The following is a 17181-nucleotide window of genomic DNA, read 5'->3' as shown; positions in this document are numbered from 1 at the left end:
ATCTGCGAGAATATTCCATCTAAACGACTGTGAGTTGTTCACGTACACTCACGTACGTGAAGATTCACCGGACTCATGAACCCACACTGTCTTTTCACATTAAATGCCATTTTTTTTGTTAAAAGGAGCTTATATTAGTAGGAAATAAATAGCTTACAATTGGTAATATGTCATTCCATTAGCATCATTCCTTATTATAGTAGAAAGAGCTTCTGGAAGACAATCAAGTATAAAATCAACTTCATGAGACAGATGCACAAAACCAGCCAAATAGTCAGCACAGCCATTGATCTCCCTAACATGATGTATAAAACTACAATTGCGAAAGCTGTCACACAAGCCACGGATCTCCTCAAGCAGCCATAATGCGCAAACACTTTTACAGAGTTTGGTTCCTCTACCCAACACATGAACGTATGTGAAAGCCAACCACCTATTTTTGTCATTTACAAAGGGATGATGGGTTTTTATAAAAGTAAAATTAAAATATATTTGACTCTGAAATGTATGTTCACGGTACGTGTAGCTGATCCATTCTCACTTTTATAGGTGGGAAACTGCACTCTTGGCGTCGTGGTTTTCTTGTTGCCAATCAAACAAACATACATGGAGATAGAAAAGTGTATTCTTGGGTTTTGCTTAAGCTTTAAATTAAGCTTTTGAAAAGTGTACAATCCAATCCAATCCCAACAGTTTTATTGTTTTCAAACAGTAATGGAGGTTGGGGATTATAGAAGTAGAACCCATACTGGTCAGTGGGATTGTAATTACCTCTTCTGGTAGACACCAAGGATGGTGTACCAAACTCATACCAGAACACATTGCAAACGTGCAGTTGTTGGGGGGCCCATGAAACCAGGATCCATCCATCATACATCCAGTATCTCTCGAAACAGAAGTCCTACGAACTACCTTTTATACCTGAAGTGCAAAAAAAGCTCTCTTCCTTGATGGGTAACCATCCCCTTATTGCTCTTTTTGTTTTAAATGAGAGAATTTGAGAGTTGAGAACTGTCCAGATGCTTCGAACGGTCTAGATCATCCAAACCCTCATCAGTGTTTGATCAATCAATCCAACTCTGATTCGTCAATGTCACTAAGTGGGCCCCATAAACTCTCTCTTTCTCTATATGCTTTTGTGGGGCCCACATATGGTAAAAATTTGGTGAACTTGGGTGAGCAGTCATTTAATAAGCTCTAACGAACGAGAGAGAGAGAGAGAGAGAGAGAGAGAGAGTTAAGCTTAAAAAAGAGACTAATACAAAAAGCCAACCAAACGAGAGACAGCTCAACTCTCAAACTCAGCAACCCTCTTCTTAGCCAGCAGACTCACCCTTTAAGGCTTTAACAGTTTAACACATCAATCACTTAAAAAAAAAGGATAAAAGGAAGGATCGAACAAAGCATCCACACAAAGGAAACCCATCACTTCTGAATTCTGATTCCCACATTTATGAACCTAATCAATGGAACCCCACATAGCTTAGGTTATGTATAAGGAAAACACATAATAGAACAGATAAATGGTAAAGAAAGAAAAAGCAATCAAAGTTGTCAGGGGCCACAGGCCCACACCAGAGCTCAGAGACAGAGACACCTTTGTCTGAGATTTCTTCGCTTTGCGTTCTTCTTCATGTTTTATTAACGATTCTAATAGGTCGAACACCTATTAAACGTTGAATTCTGCAGATGGGTAGAGAGGTGTTGCAGAAAGTTGTGTGTCTCGGATCCCTATATGCGGGTCTATCTGATTTCGTGAACACCAATAACGGGAAAACTGCCTTCTTTTTCTCCACTCATAAACACCACCACCACGCTCAAGTATAAAGGGCTTGTGGTCCTCAACCTAACTTTTGTGTTCCGTAATGATTCTCCTCTCTATAGTCCATTTCTCTTCTGGGTTTTGTTCTAGTATTGCTCTCTCTTGACCCTTCTGTTGCATTCCAAGTCTTTCACCATCACTCTTTCACAGAGACCACAGAGGAACAGAGAGAGAGAGAGAGAGAGAGATTTGTTTTGAGCGACTGAGCAATGCAAGAAACAAGTGGGTTGGGTATCTTGGTGGGTAGCGGTGGTTCAGGTACGGCCGGATTAATAAACGATGATGTGCCCATGTCGGTGTCGCTAGCGATTTCAGCCGAGCAACAACGGCAGCTCAAGGCGACGATTGCTACCCATCCGCTCTATGAACAGCTTCTAGCTGCCCATGTTGGGTGTCTTCGTGTAGCTACTCCAAGTGACCATTTACCTTTCATCGATATGCAGATTGGTCAGGCTCACAATCTCCTTCGTTCTTACTCTTCCTTCCATCATCATCACCGATCACATGCCTTCTCTCCCTATGAGAGACGGGACCTCGACAACTTCTTAGTATACCACTTTCACTTCCTCTACAAACACTTTTTTTTTTCTTTTGTTGTTTCTAATGTTTCGAGTTCATTATTTTCATCTGATGTTATTTTTACTAATATTACAGGAACAATATCTGTTGGTGTTGTACTCATTCAAAGAACAACTTCAACAACATGTTCGAGTCCATGCTATGGAGGCTGTTATAGCTTGCCGTGAAATCGAACAATCCTTCCAAGCTCTTACAGGTACTGCTCTCTCTGATAATAATAATAATAATTTGAGTTTAAAGTAGTTGTTGATGATGATGAGAAAAAGTTCCCATGGAATCATGGGTTTTTGTTTCAGACGTTCATTTTTAATCTCTATTGGCTTCAATTAATGAACTTTGATGTTTGATGCTTTTGGCTTTCTTTAGTGTCAGGATTGAGATTGTGTTTCTGTGAGAGATGTGGGTGAAATGGGACCACCTGCAGATAGTTTATTTGTACCTTACAGTTATGAGACGTTAGTACTTAGTTGGGTGATGGCGTGCAGATGAGCCTTTGGGGATGGGGAAGGGGAAGGGGAAGGGGAAGGGGGTGGGGGACTGGGATGGGGGTGGGGGGGACAGAGTGGCAATACCAGTATTTTTTTATTCCAATATTATTAGCTTTTTAAATTTCTTTTCTGGGTTTCTAGATGAGCTAGGAAATTTCCTTCTTACCTTCATCACTGTGGTGTCTTAAGGTCATAGAGTAGATGGCTATTTCGGAGATTGAGAAACCAGTAATGCTGCTCATAACATCTTATTCATTTAAAGAAAGAAAGAAATGAAATTGAAAATAAATTACACTAACTGCTTATCATTCTTTTCTCTCTCTCTCTCTCTCCACTAGCAAAATAGAGAGATGTAATGTAATATCCAAAATAGATAACCTAGCAATATATGTAATATCCCCCGGGAAGGGGGTGGTGTAATCGTTTAATGCAGGCATCTATGCATTATAAAATTGGACGTATTTCACCTTATTATTCCTAGTGTTTCCATATTCCAATAATCGCCTACTCATTGGTGGAGAGAGAGAGACACAGAAAGGCCGTACCCAGTGCACAAGGCTCCCGCGTTTAGCAGGGTCTGGGGAAGGTCAAATGTACGCAGCTTTACCCCTGCTTCCAAAGAGGCTGTTTCTTTTTTTTTGTTGCTTTTTTCTTATTTCTGGTGAGAGTTTTCCGCCCCACCACCCGAGGAAAGAATCTCTTCATCCACAATGACTGGATTTCTGGAATAATGAATCTCATTATTAATTCCCGCCTCTATTGACAAAGGTCCGAAATACTCTTTCTTAATTGAGTGTCCGACCTTGTGGCTAAGAAGATTCTCTATTCACCATGGCTGAAGGAAAACTCGTCCTTTGTTCAGTGTCATTTTGTTTCGCAGTTCTAACTAAGGGGTAAACTAAGATCATGATCAGCCCTAAGGAAAAATATTTTCACTATTCTTCTGTTCTTTATCTCTTTTCGCTTTCCAGTGGATTTCTAATTTAGTTACACATATGTAAGCTATGATGATCTCACAATTCTTTGGTTTGGTTCATAAATTTGGAAATGGTTCATTAGGAATCAATTTATAAACCTCCTTAAAAACTATGGAATTAAGTAACTGTGACATGCATAGATGTTGCTTAGCTTTTGGATTTGAAGTAGCAAACTTCTATTGAAAGTCACGGTTAGTATTTTAACTTTTGTGCCTTAATAACCTGAAACAAATATGCATACATACTTTGGGCATTTCTTCTGATTTCTCTTTAAAATTCAAAATTTTACATTAGGGTATTGAACTTGGGGTTCTTTCTTATACTTCGTTGTATTTTTAAGGTTACTAATTTTTTTGCAATTAAATTCTAAGAAAATAACACAAGTTAATGCAAAGATAGTTGTATTAATCTTGTTTAGTTTATTTCAATCAAGTTAGAAATTGTAAAACAAAGGTCTTGAAAGTTTTAGTTATTTGATTTCCAAATTTTTTTATATTTTTTTCTGGGTTAGACAAATTTTCATATATTCACAAATGTAAAGTATACGGTACATTCTAGAATTTTCTTTTGTTTCTTACTTGAAGTGTTCAATATCAATTTAACTTTACTTTTAGAATCATGTATAAATTATTTTTACTTGAGAAAAATTGATAAATTTTTGTTAAATTATTTAAAGGCGAAAGTTTTCATGTGTGGCCGTGCACATATACAGTGAGATGGGCATAAATGCCCATCTGAAATAAACCAAAACATCCTTGCCCACTTATAAAACGAAGTCGATGGGTGGAATCCCCTGTGCATGAATCCCTTCCCCTTGGTTAAATTATGTTTTAGCTTTTACATTATTATAATTTAGAAAAAATACTTTATTTTTATATAAGAGACTTAGCTGTTTTGAAATTTTGTTTTAAATATATGTCAAATTACTCATTTAAACTTTCCAATAAATGGTTTTACGGATTTTTTTTTGGCACTCCTATAAATTAAGAGGATTTTGGACCAAAATTAATAATGGGAAAAAACCAAACACATTTTAAAAATACAATTGAATCATAGAATCTCTTCAAATATTTAAATAAGACAAAGGAACTTAGATATTTAGTTGATTTAACAATATATTAGCTATTTAGTTATCAAATATATATTTTTGGAATGAATGAAAGAACAAGTGAAAATTTATTCATCATTTTGCTTAAAAAGTAATGATATTAAGATTTAAAAAGCTTGTTAGGAAGACATCATATAAATGGTAGTGTATGCGACACAAGGGTTCTGATTCTAAACCTAGCCCACATAGCACTCAGCTTGTCTAGTATTTCGGATGCCATGGGCAAGTTGCAGCACACCCATATCTAAATCAAGCTGGCACTTGGAATAGGCTCCCAGACTAACAAGCTAATATAGCATGTTAATTACTAATCTAGGCCGCCATGGCCTTCTTGAGCATCCATTAAAGTCCAGGTTTGTTGATAGGTCTACATCTTAATTACCATTTTCCTTTTTAATGTTGTTAACAGGTTTTTAACTCTTTCATGGATCTAGAATGAAATATAATTCTTCATAGTATGGTTGGCCATATCTTTGTTCTTTCAATTTCTACTTGTAAGTTCCCTCCAATGTCACACAGATGGTTGATTTGTCATTCCAACTGTTAGATAGATAAGGTATCTTCTAGATAAAACACAGTCAAATTTAGTGATTTAGTGGCCATCATCTTTGGGTAATTTATCATCTGAGAGCTGGATATACTTGCCTATTCAGGAGCAACTCTTGGTGAAGGAACAGGAGCAACAATGTCAGATGATGAAGATGAAATCCATTTGAATGGTGGTGGTTTAGATCAAACAGGTCCTGATGCGTTTGACATGACAGGATTTGGTCCATTGCTTCCAACAGAATCTGAAAGATCTCTTATGGAGAGAGTTAGGCAGGAATTAAAGATTGAACTGAAACAGGTAATGATCTGCAATTGCTGTGGGAAGTTTTAACCACTCTTTTGTTTTCTATAAAGACTTCTAAGGAAAACAGTGTAAATCTGAACCATAATATACTTTTTACTGGGTTACAGGGATTTAGGTCAAGAATTGAAGATGTAAGAGAAGAGATACTAAGAAAAAGAAGAGCAGGAAAATTGCCTGGTGATACAACTTCGGTGTTGAAAAATTGGTGGCAACAACACTCAAAGTGGCCTTATCCTACGGTAAGCAGGCATTAATACCTTTAACATTCTCTTGATAGTGCAATAGTGGCTGAGTTCTGATAAAACATTCTCTCTTGAACATGTCGAAAATTTAAAACTAAGACTGGTAAAAGGTTCTTCAAATTGTTTAATTAGCTTTTCATTATTCAGAACATGCAGAGTTGTAAATCAAAGGGTTAGGGCTTCAGAAGTTTGAAGCAAACCACACATTAAGCAAGGCATTGTTCCTAAATCTGGAGAGAGTCATAGATTTAAAATATTTACCATATGCCTATTTTCTTGAAGCCCTTCATTTGAATCTTGCTCAAGAAATAGAACATCAAATCTGACTCTAGTATATTATTCAGAATTGCAATGACCGGGGGAAAATGAATGCTAATCACATACTTATGCGAAGCTTGTAGGAATAAATTTATTGCCAGGAGGAGGAACCAGACACTTTCTGCAGTTAAGTTCAGTTTATTAACATCAAAACACCAAAATGTTTAATTAATAAGTTGAGTCCTATTGAAACCACTGAAGAAATAAAATCAATAGCACTCTGGCACTCAGCAACATCAATTCTGGAAAATGAAAAACTAGATTCATCTGACAAGAACCATTTTCTTTCAACAATATAGGGCTACATGCCAACAGGAGTAGCCACTCTTCACTTCCAATAAAGTCATTCTTAGTTTCTTTAAAACCACAATAATCATTTCATTGTTTGTCAAAATGCTCCTCCATATTTGGAACTTTTTACTATCTATTGGCTCAATAATTGCTTGTTATAGATGAATAAAATAAGGCTTAGCGTTCTCTTTCTTTATAATCAAATTTCCATGTTCACTATCTGTGAATAAGCATGTAACTGTATATTTACAGGAGGATGACAAGGCAAAACTTGTGGAGGAGACGGGCTTGCAACTTAAACAAATTAACAACTGGTTCATCAACCAAAGAAAGCGCAACTGGCACACTAACTCTCAATCAATGACCTCTTTAAAGTCCAAACGCAAAAGGTAGACCGATGAATTGTACCTGCTCTGGCTTATGGAGGAACCGGAAACATATTTTACAAGAAAATAGATGTTATGTAAATTCATTGGTAGCTGATTCTATCCAAAAAACTCCATCAGCTGGGGGAAGAAGGGTGGCAGTTAGAGAAGTTTTAAAATTAGGAATGCATTATAAGCATTTAATGTATGTGTTATATGTATGTAACAGCTGTTGTTTGTTTTCCATCACATTGTTTGACAACGAGTCCAATCATTGCCTCAGATACTTCCAACCATCGGATGGTCTCTGTTTCCCTGAACACTACAGAAGGGAACCATAAGTAATACCTGAAGCAGCAGTCCACTTTCTGAAGGGTATATCAAATATGTGAAACAGGGCCAATTCACAGTTGAAATTTGAGATTGCATGATATTTTTCTTGGAGTATGAGAAAGTTTGGGGGGTTGGGGACTGAGAATGGAAATCATAATATGATGGTTCTGGTTGATGGAGATTAAGTTTGATGACCAAATGTATTGCCTTGCAAGGTTCTTTTTGTGTGTGTGTGAATTAAGTCGACTTTCATGCTAGTATCAAGACTCTGGAATTTGCTTATCTGGTATTTCAGAAAGCTAATTTTATCATAAATTGCAGACTTCCCTTATGATTTAAGTTCATTCATCTGTAATGTTTAGAAGTTTCAAAAATTCTTGTACGAGTGAAATAGCACATGAATAATTCCTTTCTTTTGTTGTGCAATGTGGTCATCGAATTGAATGAAATACAAGTGATCTCCGTAAAACTTGTAACACCATCTGAATTGATGATGTGAGTCACAGATAAAAAAGGAGCAGATCTACTAGAGAGTTCTCAATGATAGGGTTGTGAATATTTTGAAGATTTGGGAATTGTACTCTCTGAAAAATTTTGGGATGGTAAGCTTTAGCATCAAGGTTAATTGAAGCAATGCACATATCAAGGCTTCCATGTTTGTAATTCGTTCAATCATTTCTGGAACTGGTAGTTGCCATGAACAGAGAAGACTCCAATTTCACCATCTGTAATCCACAACTCAGCAAAGTGCATACACATTCAACTGGGTTGGAACAAGCTATTCTACATTACTGCCCAAACTAGGCAACCCAGATAAAAGCAAGAATGCTTCTTTCTAGACATAAGTAATCAGTAAGAAACTGAAAACTAGTAATTTCACAATTCACATTCAGTGTTCATGTAATCCACAAATGGAGAACACATTATGATAAGATAGTAATAAAGTTCACTGTTACATGCTAACTCTTAAATTGTTAACAAGGTAACAGCATTAGAGGACTTGGAAATAAAAATTTACTGCTCAGACCCACTAACAGAGACATCGAAGCACCACCCCAGACCTGAGCTCTGAGAAACTTTATCTTTAATTAGTTTTGTATCATTCATTAAAGCTGATTGCTTTTTCATACAAAAAGAAAAATAAAATTCCCACTTACCTTTGTTTTCTCATGTAATAGGTGTGACGCATTTTTCAGGGATTTGCTTTCTCCTAAACAGTTAACTTTTCCTTACTTTTTCTATTTATTACAACAAAACATGTTTATCCCTACATTTTCTCTTTTTTTTCTACTTATTACAAGGGCTGAGGTTTCTCGAGGAGAGAGTGTGTCAATGTAGACCCCACGGCTCTCTTTATGTGAGAGGGAGTGAAAAAGATCTCCACTTCAACTTTGACCATAACTTTTCCCACAAAACAATTAATGAAAGAAATTATATTCCACTTTATTTTTTTTTGGTGGGGGGAAAGTTTTCTTTCACCCATGATGAAGGGTTCACCATGAATCTAAGGTCATCACTATACCATTCTTGACACTTATCCAAGAACAATGATTTTTTTTTTTTAATGAAAGTGTAATCACACAAACCACAAACCAATCCCAAAAGGTTAACCGACTTTTATCCAAGAACAATGATGGTCATCAATGAAAGAATTCTTCACCAAGATTTAAGAAAAACTCAATCCTTTTTTCGGAAACAACTTCTCCACAAAGCAAGGGTAAGGCCGGGTAGGTACACCCTTTTTTTCAATCCCTTTTCTATCGAGCTCGAGTTGTGTTGCGGGTCCTGACTGACCATGTAGTACCAGGTTCGATCAATCTGACCTGGGCTGGCCCAATCCTGACCCTCACTGGCTTGTGATCAGCATAATCATCAGATCCACCCCTAGGAGAAGTCCCAGATGGCATATCCACTGTTGCAAAATTTTAACAAGTAATTCCATTAGTCCTTGAAGAAATTACAAGGTTAACTTATCTTGAAGTTTAAGGGAGTGTTATATTAGAATTCAAGTAAACCCTAAATGGACATGATAGGATAATCAAAAAGTGGTAAATCATTTACAAGACTAGTTAAAATATTATTAGTGTTCATCTCTCTTCAGGGGTTCCTTTATCCTTATGATTTTTTTTTTTTGTGTTAAATTCTGTTCTTTTACACGTTAATTGTTCCTTTAAAGTGAATAATACTCCTAATTACCAAAATAATAATAATAATAATACTCCTTTGAGGGAGACACGTACAAACATTCCTAATTTTCCCCATACAATCAGTGATTAAGGATGGATTAACCAATTGGACCAAGCCGTCAAGGTTCATTTATGCTTGGGCTACAAATCCATATACAAATCTCCCAATTCCACTCTTATGGCATCACAAGAATGCAGGAGAAAGTGGAAATGTTCCCTCCCTCCCCCATTGTTTCTCTAACAAAGAAATCCTTAACCACATATGCCCTTGACAATGTCACAACATATGCGGATTCTGTTTCTTAAAAAACTGATTTTTTGTGGTTTTACTCCTTTTGTTTCTTTTACGATTTTGCACCAACCAATCCCTTCACCATTAGAAATTTGCAGGAAGTTTACGTTTGTTCCTTTCTTAGAAATACTATAAGACTTCCAATCTATTAATACTGTAAACAACCCCCACCCCCACCATCACCACCACCAAAACAAAGACAAAGCTCAATTCATAGATACTCTGTTACTCTGAAAAATGAGAAGAGACAAACCTACAGTCTCCTTTCATCTCCTCCTTCTTGTCTTGGCAAGTTATATCATCATCATCAATGGTGACAAGCAGAAGGTAGTTTTTAGTTTTCTTCTTCTCTTTCTGTCTCTGTTTTTTTTTGGGAAAATTGGATTATTTGATCTCTGTTACCTAATATAGAGAATTGGGCAGAATTTTTACATAGTTTACATGGGAGATCGTCCTAGCTTGAGAAGACATGCAGTTCAGTCACATATAAATATTCTCTCATCAGTGAAAGGAAGGTGACCATTCAATCGTTCTTGTTCTCAGCTTTGAACTGATACATAATTGAAACTTATTTTCATTAAGATCTGCTAATGGGTTTTGTATCTCCATGGGTTTATACTGAACAGTACCAGTGAAGCTGCAGACTCCATTGTTCATAGCTATACTAATAGCTTCAGTGCATTTGCAGCAAAGCTAACTCCAGATGAAGCCAACCAGTTGTTGAGTGCGTTTAGTTACTAACCATCCAAATACTTTCATTAGTCCCATTAAGTTTGATTAATTTATGAGGTTTTGTTTAGGTATGGATGGGGTGATTTCTGTATTTCCTAATCGTTATCACAAGCTTCGGACAACAAATTCATGGGATTTTATTGGATTACCTTTGACTGTAAAAAGAAATTTGAAGATGGAGAGTGACATAATTGTGGGTTTATTGGATACTGGTAATTAAACAGCTATTCTTTATCTTAATCTCATTCTGAATTTATATGTGTACAACTATTAATGATCACTTGGATGAACAGGGATAACTCCGGATTCTGAGAGCTTCAGCGATAAGGGATTCGGACCTCCGCCGGCAAAATGGAAGGGCACTTGTCCCCGATATGCTAATTTCTCTGGATGCAACAAGTAATGATCAATCTTGCAGTTACTTCCTCTTATTCTTTCTTCTTTATCCTCTTGATTAATCCAAGATTATGATGTCAAAAGTTGATTTAGACAAGCTAACCTGATACTAATTTTAGCCACGGAAGGTGTGGCAATTCTGTTTCTTATCCATCTATGTGTGCCATGTATATCCTCTTGTAATCCCTATTTTAAGGTCATTATTTTGTCACTTGACAACTCCGTTTGAGCTAAAACTTTGATAAGTTATCTGAAAACCTTGAGGTCTATCAGTTCACAAAATTTAAGAAATTTTTTTTTTTTGTTACTGGATTGTAGTAACTTTCCAGTTACCCGGGCTCACAACCAAAGAAATTGAACAATTTAATTTCCCTTTGGATTCACAAATACTCTCCTAGGTTTTTGTATTTTTTAAAATACCCTATAAGATTTCATTTCTTTGGCTGCACTAGCAGCAAAATGTCATGCAAGATTCAAATCTAATCTTCTAGAATTTGGGCCGTCCTTAAGTAACTTTCCATGTGTCTTGTTAGGAATTTGAATAGAATTCATCCTTAAAAGTTAGCCGTTAAAGAGATGATATTTATTTGTGTTGCTTTCAAGATTATCAAACTAGAATTGATACTTTTCATTCCGATTTAAATTCATAGATGCGTCTAACTGATAGGTTGGTTGCAAATTGGGTGTTTGCAGTAAGATCATAGGAGCAAGATTCTTCAAGCTTGATGGCAGCTCCGACCCAGAAGACATCTTAGCTCCAATCGACGTGGACGGCCATGGCACTCATACATCATCCACACTTGCAGGAAATCTAGTAGAAGGTGCCAGTCTCTATGGGCTTGCAAAGGGAACATCACGTGGAGCCGTGCCCTCTGCAAGGATTGCAGTGTACAAGGTGTGTTGGGAAAGCACTGGATGCGCAGATATGGACCTTCTAGCCGCATTCGATAAGGCAATATCAGACGGTGTTGATGTCATTTCCATTTCCATTGGCGGTGGAACCATTGGCTACTTAAATGATTCCATTGCAATCGGATCCTTCCACGCCATGAAGAAAGGGATCATCACCGCTGCCTCTGCCGGCAACAGCGGACCAGAACCGGGTACCGTAGAAAATCATGCACCATGGATTCTTACGGTCGGTGCAAGCGGCACGAATCGACAATTTAGGAGCAAATTCATGTTGGGCAATGGGAAGACATTCTCTGTAAGTCTTTTGCACCAAGTAATATATAGAGTCAAGCTAACTCCGAAGAAGTACGAGTTGACTCATTGAGCTCTTAATAAACGTTGCAGGGACTTGGTGTGAACAACTTCTCTCCAAAACAAACACTTTATCCCCTTGTCGTTGGGGCTAATGCAGGCGACAATCGCACAAACTCTGCCAGCAGTGCAAGGTACATGTCTGATACAATTCACTTGTTAGGGATTTAGATAGAACTCATCCTTAAAAGTTAGGAGTTGAAAAGAGGCCAGAGTCTAGATCGAGATCAATGACATGTACCGTTCTTGGGACCTAATCCGAGATCATTTGGAATCTTGAGCGTCATAGGTCCAATAATTCAAAATGAGCTCGGACAAGTCCCAAGACGGTACATGTCATTGACCGATCGAAACTCACCACAACAATTAAGCCTTATCAATAAATGGGTCTTAAGTCTTTACATCGACTGCTCACGTTGGATGTGAGATTATTACTTCCACCTTCCGCGTGAAACCCAACAAGAAGAAACTAACAAAAACATTCAACATGGATTATAGGTATTGTATAGAGGGATCCTTAGACCATTCAAAGGTGAAGGGAAAGATAGTCTACTGCGAGCTGATGATGTGGGGCGTTGATTCCGTCGTTAAATACGCCGGTGGAGTTGGCACCGTCGTAGAAAGCGATGCTAACTCTGATACTGCTCAAATTTTCATGGCACCAGGAACTGTAGTGACTTCAAGCACCGGCCAAGCTATCATTGATTATATAAACTCAACAAGGTAACTCTCTGGATCCAATCAATCCAATCAAATTGCTAAATCTGAAATATATATATATATATATTTTTTGAATAGTAATTCTTATGGTATTTGTTATTTGTCCTACCAATGCAGATCACCATCAGCAGTAATATCTAGGACCCAAGAAGTTAATGTTCCAGCCCCTTTTGTGGCTTCATTTTCATCTCGTGGGCCTAATCCTGCATCCACATACATTCTCAAGGTGACCAACTCGAAAAACCTTGTCCTTGATACTTTCTGATAGACTTGCCTTTTAATCTCTGTGGTGATTTCTTGTGTTCTGGTGTCGCGAAATAGCCGGACATTGTTGCACCTGGCGTCGACATCTTGGCTTCTTATACCCTTCTCAAGTCCCTTACTGGACTTCAGGGTGATACCCAATACTCAAAATTCACGATCATGTCCGGTACATCCATGGCTTGTCCTCATGTTGCTGGTGTAGCTGCTTATATAAAGTCATTCCATCCTAATTGGTCACCGGCTGCTATCAAATCTGCCATTATTACCACTGGTAAGCTAATGAAGTACTTTAATCTCTTTAATATAATCCTTAAAGAAGATAAGAACCCTCTTCTATAAACAACTAAAGCAGTTTAATCTGCCAATCTGATCTTCAATGTTAGAATAATTTATAAGTTCAACATGTTGAATCATTGAACAAGATAAATTACTTAATAGATTCCATAAGAAACTCATACCTAGATTCATAGCGTGTAACGAAGAATTTTTAATAGTCGTTGTCTCTCTTTTAGGGGTGTAAGTTTGGCCCTTTCAGCCCGAGTGCACCTTGAACCAAAACAAAAAAGGCTAATTATCAATTGAACGAAAATATTTACCATTTTAAGATTGGGCTAAGTTTTTTAACCCAAAGAAAAGTATAATAGTCAATTGAGTATAAAACAAACCAATACCTAATCACATATGTCTCATTTTTTTAATGCATGGGATGACATAAATGGCAAAAAAGCAAGGCAAGTCAGGGCCAATCAGGCCCTAGCAAAACTCAAGGCTAACTCGGCCTAACGCGGCCCAATCAGGGTCAATCAAGGCCAGGATGGGCTGGACTGAGATATCTCAGCCTGACCTAAGGCCGGGTTGGACTTGAGTTGAGCTAAGAGAACTCAAGGTTGGGCTAGGGTTTTAAAAAAACCCGGCCCAACTCAACTCAGCCCTCTTTTACCCCTATTCTCCATCTATCGTTAGGATTAACAAACTAATAAGCATTGCTATCATTATATGTAGATTAGGAGGTCCGTACCAATCTTGTCAAATTAAACAAATAATTATGCTTCTCCTATGCTGAGCTCAATTGTTACTAGATCCACACATGAAACAAGTTTTATATATTACCGCGGGTTAATCGGAAAACTCATTACCTATTAACTATTAAGGAGACCACCTACTTAATTGGGCTTCATCCAACCAAACCTATCAGTGAACACTCATCTACTAATCCATACACATACAAGGAGTGAATGTCAGTCCATACATGATGAAAACATTACATTCAAAACCATGATCAACCTCTAATTGAATCTCAATGCAGATCGTCTACGGCCCAGCTGCCTGTAGCAGCCTGTGCGGCGCAGACTGGGCTGCGCACGCCGCAACGACCATCTTACCCCCTGCCCAACACCTTGCCCAAGCAGGGGTAAAGCGGTCATTGTGCATGCAGCCTGGTCACGTCGCACAGGCTGCTACGGGCAGCTGGGCAGTAGGAGATCTGGGTCGAATTGAATCTATAGTTCTTGGACGTCGTTCTCATGAATCTATATATGCTTTATTCTTCATGTTTACAGCCAAACAGCTAAGTCCTCGTATCAACAATGATGCGGAGTTCGCATATGGTGCCGGCCAGGTGAACCCACTTCGAGCTATCCATCCGGGTTTAGTGTATGACATGGATCAGTTGTCGTACACTCAGTTCCTCTGTCGTGAGGGTTACAATGGCTCCTCCTTGGGCTTCTTGGTTGGTTCAAAGTACGTAAATTGTTCTTCTTTGCCTCCTGCAAAGGGAAGGGATGGTCTCAACTATCCAACCATGCAACTGACCACTTCCATGAACAGAGCTGAAACAACTGTAGTTTTCAGGAGGAGAGTCACAAACGTGGGTCCTGTTGAGTCAGTGTACAATGCAACCATTAGAGCACCCAAAGGTGTTGAGATCACTGTGAGACCTGCAACTCTCTCCTTCACTAGTACAGTACAGAAAAGGAGCTTTGCAGTGATGGTGAAAGCCAAGCGCATGGCTAATGTGCAAATGAGATCAGGTGAGCTACTGTGGAGAAGCTCTCATTACACTGTAAGAAGCCCCATTGTTATTTTATATGCACCATAGAGGGAACAGAGGAAACAACAATCATACTATGGAATAGATGTTTAGACTTAGAGTCTCTCTTTGTATCCTCACCAGAAAATTTTCAATTGGGTCATTTTTTATGATAAAGTGCGAAAAAACCGTTCAGTCCCCAGTAAATCGAAAATCGCATCCAAACCAATGTCTCTGCAAGCACATTCATTGGTTACCATGTTGGTGTAGGGGCTACACGACACTAGTGTTTTCTTGAACCATAAAAGGATCTAATTGCGTTGAGTAATCCCAGCCCATGTTCCCAAAAAAGTTGAGTGGGGTTCAATGAATTTGGGTTTTTCTGGCACAAATTGGACCCCTAGCAGTTATCAACAATAGATAAGTGTGTCAAACCCTAGCCCTAGCAACTAAGCTATTTGCTTAAGACAAGGCAAGGATTTTCATCCTCTCAAGTGCAGTGCACCACACTTAAGAATTCAACCGTAAAAACATAGGCAGTGATGTCTTTTTATCCTCAATCTCAAGTGTTGGGTGGACTGTTGGATTCTTAACAGTGCACTGTAGTTGAGAGGATAAACTTCCTTAAGACAATGATGGGCCAACCCATCTAGTAATTAGTCTCGATTTGAGGATGAAGACTAATTAATTAATCAGTTAATCTTCTATTAATCCGATTAGACTTTCAGGATTAAATGCACAAACTTGACTATTTTGGGCAGATTAAAGTCTAATTAATCTTGTCCTATATCAAAATGTATGCCAAAGACCGGTCAGTTAATCGATCCGCAAACTTAAGACAGCCCAAATGATTAAGACTGATTGACCAATTTGTTTACATTTCCAGTTTGGCTACCTTAAAAACGAGCACTTCCTTTTTAAATCCATATTGCAAACAAAATTCTTTGTTTTAGAATAACCCGAATACAAAAAGTCCATTTCAGTCACTCTGTCTTTATTTTATTTTATTTTTTAATGCAAAAACCTAATAGAGGGGCATTATTTTATTCATCTCCAAGGGAAGAAAATTTATTACAATAACACATCCTCTACTTCCATTATAGTACTTCCATCCTACTTCCAAGCCTTCACATCACGCCACGTGGTCTGACAGCCATCCAACGTTCTAGAAGTGAAACAATTCAAAAAAATTCAAAATTCTTTTCAAAACCTGATGAGACCTTTGAACCAAACCTTAAACCCCTAAACAACCCAACCCAACCGGCTCAAACTCACCCAAACCAAACCCCAAACCCATCTTCCCTCAAATAAGAATTTATCCTCTTCTTCTTCCGAAAAACTCAAAGCAACTCCATCGAATGAAGATCTCCTCTTCCTCTGAAAAACTTAGAGTCTTCTTGCAATCGTTCATGGCCATGGCGATCTAACGCCATCTGCTCTGCTACTCTTTTCTTCTTTTCTTCCAGAAACTCAGAGCAACACTGTCAGGTTTTAGGATGGGCATAAGTGTTTGGTTAGATATCAGCTGATGGCTTAGATAAAGAAAAATTCATTTGGTATTCCACCTGGAGTTGCAGGTGTGACGGTGGTGTTCTACTCCAACGACAAAGATAGAGTTGGAAGACACAAAACAAACAAACGAGAACCAATTACCAAAATTGTCTTAAATCTAAGTTTAAAGCTACGAAAACCATGGCTGAGTCAGTAACCGCTCAGAGTTGTAAAAAATACCAAAAAAATGAGACTGTTTAAAAAGGGAAAAAAAAGAATTTGAGAGGAGCAGAAACTAGAAAGAATTTGTCTCATGTTCTGGATTTATGTTTTGACAGAGGGAGACGAAGAGGGAGATTTGTATTCTTTGTATTAGTTTTCCTTTTCCATTTTTTTAATTGATTTCAGAGTAGTTGAATATCTCTCCTTTAT

The 17181-nt window shown here is 37.9% G+C and overlaps 2 protein-coding genes across 2 annotated transcripts; both read left to right on the top strand.

Moving 5' to 3' along the window:
- The first annotated feature begins 1991 nt into the window (after positions 1-1991).
- LOC122666278 (homeobox protein HD1-like) lies at positions 1992-7762 on the top strand. Its single transcript, XM_043862460.1, has 5 exons — positions 1992-2370; positions 2477-2597; positions 5628-5821; positions 5935-6066; positions 6931-7762. Exons 1-5 carry the CDS (start codon positions 2032-2034, stop codon positions 7069-7071), a joined length of 927 nt encoding a protein of 308 aa, XP_043718395.1. The 5' UTR covers positions 1992-2031; the 3' UTR covers positions 7072-7762.
- A 2280-nt stretch (positions 7763-10042) lies between these two features.
- LOC122666277 (subtilisin-like protease SBT4.14) lies at positions 10043-15327 on the top strand. The gene is made up of 11 exons (XM_043862459.1): positions 10043-10181; positions 10278-10369; positions 10481-10578; positions 10655-10798; positions 10880-10985; positions 11676-12189; positions 12279-12379; positions 12744-12968; positions 13083-13191; positions 13287-13500; positions 14789-15327. The coding sequence occupies exons 1-11, from the start codon at positions 10092-10094 to the stop codon at positions 15325-15327; spliced, it is 2232 nt and encodes a 743-aa protein (XP_043718394.1). The 5' UTR covers positions 10043-10091.
- The last annotated feature ends 1854 nt before the right edge of the window (positions 15328-17181 follow it).

Source organism: Telopea speciosissima, chromosome 6 (assembly GCF_018873765.1).
Source record: "Telopea speciosissima isolate NSW1024214 ecotype Mountain lineage chromosome 6, Tspe_v1, whole genome shotgun sequence".
Classification (NCBI taxonomy): Eukaryota; Viridiplantae; Streptophyta; class Magnoliopsida; order Proteales; family Proteaceae; genus Telopea; species Telopea speciosissima.
Note: the sequence above shows the minus strand (reverse complement) of the source record. Positions and strands in the feature narration are given on the sequence as shown.